Source organism: Engraulis encrasicolus, chromosome 5 (genome assembly GCF_034702125.1).
Source record: "Engraulis encrasicolus isolate BLACKSEA-1 chromosome 5, IST_EnEncr_1.0, whole genome shotgun sequence".
NCBI lineage: Eukaryota > Metazoa > Chordata > Actinopteri > Clupeiformes > Engraulidae > Engraulis > Engraulis encrasicolus.
This window is the reverse complement of record NC_085861.1, coordinates 34170500-34176499: the sequence shown is the minus strand read 5'-3', so window position 1 is coordinate 34176499 and position 6000 is coordinate 34170500. Positions and strand designations below refer to the sequence as shown.

The following is a 6000-nucleotide window of genomic DNA, read 5'->3' as shown; positions in this document are numbered from 1 at the left end:
CGATCAGAGGTGCTACATGGAAAATCGCTTTGAGGACTGTTAAATAATTAAATAAACAAAACATGTAAAGCAAAACAGAAAAAGAGAAAGAAGGGTTTTTTTCCACCCCAGTCTCTCAAGATTTTCCATCATGACCATCATTTTCTGGCACCTAATGACCTGTCAACTGCAATACTGAATACATCACTACTTCAAGGACCGTCCAAAACAACTGGTCACAAAATAACTTGAATAAGTAACTACACCAAGAGAATACATATGAAATGAATGAATACATACATGTAATATACTACAGTGAGAAAACAGATGGAAATAGAGCGAGAAAGATGTCGAAATGCACATGATGCATGGTGCTGTGGGCGATAATCCCATTGAAGTCTAGCTGTCGCTCATCTCCAGATGTCAGGTGCGGTTGTAAATTCTCTATCTCACTTCTCTCATGTCTCTTACATCCATGTGTAGGCTACTATATGTGCTTGCTTTCTGAAGATAGAAAGAGAGAGAGAGATGCATCCATATCTTACCTCAGGGTAGTTCTGCACTGCTATAACAACAGTTGTTTCTGTGTCCCGCGCATGCCTGGTACATCTATTCAGCTGAATTGTGTGGGAAGAAGTAAGCAGCATGAGCTCGAGTCCACAAAAAAATCATCCAGGGAATAAATAAATAAAATCCAAGACAGCGTGCCGGGAAAGTGCCAGGGACGTCGAGGACCGACCGAGCAGGCTACCCGCTGGCTTCATCAGCTGCCTCTCAGATGGAACTACTACATCTGATTTGATCTGCGGTGTGTGTGTGTGTGTGTGTGTGTGTGTGTGTGTGTGTGTGTGTGTGTGTGTGTGGAGAGAGTAGTGCGCTTGTGTGTGTTGGCTTGCAGGGTCATGGGAAGTCCTGCTTAGTCCCACGCTGGACAGATGGTTTATTCTCAGAGTCCCTGGAGATTAACTCTTTTTCATCCACGGTCAGAGAGATATTTCCTTGTAATACAGTGCCATATGGGGGTTTTTATTCGCCAAATACATAGCGGGGGCTGTCTAGGCTAGATTTACAGTATGTGCAAACAAATCAGATAGGACATACAAGCCCATATGAAAACAAAATGCACAGGACTGCAGTTTTACGACAGGGTTGTCATAAGTTTGTGATCAAAAGTATATAAGTTGTATGAGTTGTGCATTAAGGTGCAGTGATTTTTGAAATGTGCATTTTCTCTGTCCAAAACCAAGCATTCACTAACACTACAGTAATACTGCAGGATTGATATGGCAGTACAACACAGTATTTTTTCTTTAGGGAAGTTAAGTGAAAACACACTATTACTGTATATTAAATACACTCTACAGCAAAAAAAACCACCTTTGAATTCAAGTTGAAATACATGAAAGAGGGGGTCTATGTGCATTTTACTTAGATGTAAATGCCCTTCCAGAAGCTGTAGTGCCGTCTATAACAAATTATGCTAGAAATTAAGGTCTGAAATTTTAAAGTAAAGTATGTCATTTTAGCTGTTTACTTTCAAATTGTATGCTGCCCATTCACAAAATTGATGTTTTTTCATTAACAATTAGTAATACAACAATATTTACTACTTGTCTGACCAAAGTACCAAAGTTTTACAGCCGAAGATGTGTGGTAATTCAAAATGATAGATAGGGAATATCCACTTATTCACATAGTGCTGTGCAAAAGTATTTGTCCCCTTATTTCTTTGCTTGTTTACATCTTTGTCCCTCTGAATCATTTCAGATCAAGGACATTGAAATGGTAGAGATAGAGATAACTCCAAAGTCAACACAAAAATGATTTCATTTAAGGGGGAAAAACTGGCTGAATCCTCAAAACGATTTGTTTAATCTGTCCACAGGATATTTTCTCACAAGATTTGCTATGTGTTGTCAACATGTGTGTGTTTTTTAAAAGCAAATTTGAGACAAGCCTTGATACTCTCCTTGATGGCTTTGGCCTTGGAACTCTGACATGCATGCAATGTTTGCCTAGTCACTTTCTTGTGGATGAGTCATGAACACTTCCATTTTATGAGGTAATTAACACCTCCAATTGGTAAGATGTTGACATGTGTTCCTCTCTGAACTCTTGGATCCACCGTCACTGTCTACTTGGGGTAGTTTTAGTGTGACAGCTTCTCTTAGAAATGTTCACCACAACGTGTGGTGCTATTATCTGACATCATAAGTGAAATAACTGTGAAATTACTGTGCCATGGCACTCTCCCATGCCAATCACACCAAAAAGAGATGGAAGCTTGCCCAGCGGTCAAGTGCTGAAGACTTAGCTGCCTAGCAGCTGGCTGGTAAAGCATGACGTCAAACAAGATCAAATCAGATTTGCAGGCAGACGTCAAACACGTCAGAAAATGGGACATAATCTTGTCCAGACATCACAGTAGCCTACATTGTGTTTATAACTTCGTTTTAACATTGTTTTGTCCTTCCATATCTGGAAAAGTGCACCAAATAAAACTTTCATCTTATTATTACTAAGAAAACATACCTACTCCATGCATTTCATTCGTACAAAGGGTCTGGAACAGCACAGAAAATCAGACACGACTAGTAGTGGGAGGGGTTAACACGGTCAGAGCCATTTATGCATGACTCCGACCTCTTTTGAAGTTTGAGATGTACATCTGATTTTACCCAAACTAACCTTTGGTTGTGACACATAACCCTATATGTAACGAGCCATCGTTTGCGTCTCCACCCTCATCTCTCTCACATTCACTGATCGGTTGGTTGTCGGGCAACAAGAATGAGGTACTCCCAGAGGAGCCAGCCCAGACGTGACATGTAGGGAAATGTTTTGACAGGAGCTTTAACGGAAAGTTAGGAAAAGTAGGAAAGTTTGTGTTCGTGTGTGTGTGTGAATGTGTAGTGTGTGCGTGCGTCGGTGCTTGTACAAAACAAATATGCCACGTCAATGGTCAGACCATTTATTTTTCTGTAACCCAACACTATCCCAGCACAAAGCTGTTCACTCCAACTCATAATTCTTCAGACGCGAGGGTGCCTGTGACTGGCATTCTTTCTGTACACTAAAACATCCACTTTGCACATTCTGTACATCACTAAAAACCAATCAAGGTTCATTCTGTACATTAAAGAACCAACTCAAATCCTTATGTACACTATACAGTAATTCAATCATTCTGTACACTATACAATCACTTCTTTTTTTTCCTTTTTACAAATGTTATGTTGAAATCAACAAAAAATGTTTACACTCACATTGCACGAACACAGAGCATGTTTTAAACATTAACATAATAATTTCAAGTAAAAGCTCTGTGGCATTTGTTCATTCCTCGTTCAGTTATTAAAACATCACTTGTCCATTTTATTAAATTAAAGGAGAATAAAATGTTTGACCAAGCTGGCTTTAGCCTAAAAACACTGTCATACAGGAAGACCTTTGTTTAACTCCCGCTTGTTGATTGGTCGCAGGCTTCTTCACTTGTGCTGGCCATTCACCCCATTTGTGATGGCACACAAAAGATCAAAAGCCAGCAAATCGAAGCAGCACACATGCTCACTGAAACATTACAATGAATTTCGATTAGAAATATGCTGTGTGCACCTGTGCGCAACATTCAGTTGGCTCGGTTTTGATCGTTTTTGTGCAATCACACAAACATGGTGATCGACAGGTAAACGGAGGTGGGGATAGGTTTCTTGGTAATGAGGGGTGTGGCTTATTATTCCTCGTCAGCACTCTTTAGCATCAGAATGGAATTGTAGATCTTGAGGGCAGGCCCCAGTTTGATACTGAGAATCTTTACAATGTCTGACTGTGTTAGAAGCAGAAAGGCCTCCCCATCTATTTGCTGAAAAAAAGAAACGGGCACAAATTACCTACCTCCTTACAGAATACACCTACACACATTGCATTTCTATGCCCTATGCCCAAAACTATTCAACTGCCACTGACGAGTGAATTAGTAAAACTAGTATTTCACCTCAGTATGGCACCAAAGCAAAGAAATGTCAGATCCACTTATGAATTATACAATTCATACGGCATCTTGTCTATGTCACTTTGTTTGTTATTCTGCCTGCCTGGCTCTGTCAAACAAACAGAATTACAAAAGCCAATTAAATGTTCTTCTATTACAATGTATTGGCCCAAAATATTGAACATGAGGAAGGGGTGAAAATTTTACACAGACCATCCACCACAAAGCCAACGCATAAATTAGTGTGCATCAAATGCATTTTGTTTGCAACCATAGTAACCAAAAGGCCTGCATGATATAATGAAAGGAAAAAAATACTACGAAAAAAAGACTTGAACACAATAGACAACCCTGACACAGAATGTAAAAAACATCAAATCTACAAAATGTCTGTCATTACAATTTATTACAGTTATTTACTATAAAGCGATTTCGCAGCCAGTGTTCGCCAAATGTACTTTGAAAATGCACACAATAGAACCCTAGATTCCCTCGCTCACTGCCCACCCCCTCGACTCCCTCAAGATGTTTACCTCGGTACGGAAGGTAGCCGCATGTTCCCTGCAGCCTGGCAACCCTCGCACAAAACCAGCCACCTAAAAAAAAATAAACATCATCTTTAGCCAACACTCTCATCTTGAACATCTAGAGTAGGGGTACGATTGTCAACTTCAGTTTGAAACTTCAGTTCGGAATTCTTCTTCTAGTTTGACGCAATTCTTGCGTTCTTCTAATTGTACAGCGGCATTCTATTTTTAACATGTGAGATTGAATTTACAAACCCAACCTAGTTACAAATAACAATGTTTCGGCTGTCCTGTTACCTTCTGCTGGGTACATGCAAATTCCCCCACGTAGACAATCCCCCCAGGAATTCACGGGCATTTTTTCAAAATGTTGCGATCTGAAATGCCCGATGGTGCGGGAGAATTTCCAGAAAAAACACTAAACACTACATTTACAGCATGGGTTTCCCACATTTGAAAGAAGCCTAAAGGATGTTGGCACATTCTACAGTACTCGTCTTGTGTTTAAAAAAAAATCATTACTATTATTAGGCATACAGGCTATTATTGATTTTCTGCGTTCAGTCTGGTAATGAGGTAGGTAGAATTCTATGTCTAGTAGTAGGCTAGGCTGGTATGCAGGCTTTAGAACAGAAGGTGGAAACCCTCGAAAGCATACAAAGACAATAAAATGATTCAATTATTTATTAATAAAGGGTGCGCACACCAAGCCCTTGGATGGTGAATAAAAACTCACACTTTGCTACAGTAGTGGTTAATTTCTTTCAAATGTTCACGCCTCTGAAATTTCGCTTGGGGCCCCACCTGAACCTAGAATCGCCTCTGGATATTGTATAAAATCGAGAAATGCAGAGTCGCGATATTGTATTGCGATGCGAGGTGGCAGTAACATTGTAATATACACCATTTCAAAGTTTTGCTACTCTTAAGTGCAGAAAATAACTAAATGATAATGTGCTTCCAAACTTGAAATCATCATTATTTATAAACTTTTAAAAATTATTAGCAGCCTCAATAGCCCCTTTTCGACTAGCCCTGTTAGAACGGGGCTGCTCACTGCTGGGGCGTGGTTTCGTTTCCTTTTTGCATTTACTCCACCCATACACACCCATCATCAGCTCAAACAGGGCTCAAACAGGGGCGATTATAGAATCGCGAAAGACGTGGTTCGAGGCGTGCGGGCTTAGTTCCACTAGGCTACATGTTGTCCTCTGTTAGGATTTACCGGCATGTGCAAACACCTATCCCCACCCACGCACTTTAAAAATCAACATCGCTTTTCTGTCGGCAGTTTTTACAGTAGACAGAGAAAATTTGCTTAAGCAATTATCATGTTCTTTAAAGTAGCCTAACTCCAGTCATTGGCCAAGGAGTTGCCAAGGAATTGTTTTTGTGCTGACAGCATTCGGCTATCGACCGATTAAAATATATTATTAGCCTATTAGGCTATTATTTTAAAATCACACTATTTCCAAAGCTCCACGCCTCCTCCTTGTGAGAAGC

At 40.1% G+C, this 6000-nt stretch overlaps 2 protein-coding genes across 3 annotated transcripts in view; both read right to left on the bottom strand.

Annotated features, from left to right (window-relative positions):
• LOC134449308 (uncharacterized) overlaps positions 1–818 on the bottom strand; it is a 2307-nt gene extending 1489 nt beyond the window's left edge. Inside the window, exon 1 of the mRNA XM_063199189.1 lies at positions 525–818. The gene's annotated coding sequence lies outside the window, so the exon portion shown is untranslated. The remainder of the gene's footprint in view (positions 1–524) is intronic.
• Positions 819–2936: 2118 nt separating this feature from the next.
• The window catches only part of l3mbtl1b (L3MBTL histone methyl-lysine binding protein 1b), a 28020-nt gene continuing 24956 nt past the window's right edge, over positions 2937–6000 (bottom strand). For both annotated transcript variants that reach the window (XM_063199184.1, XM_063199185.1), the window contains exons 20-21: positions 4504–4566; positions 2937–3841 (exon numbers count right to left, since the gene is read on the bottom strand). In XM_063199184.1, the coding sequence (XP_063055254.1) occupies positions 3713–3841; positions 4504–4566 (192 nt within the window). In that variant the 3' untranslated portion in view covers positions 2937–3712. The remainder of the gene's footprint in view (positions 3842–4503; positions 4567–6000) is intronic.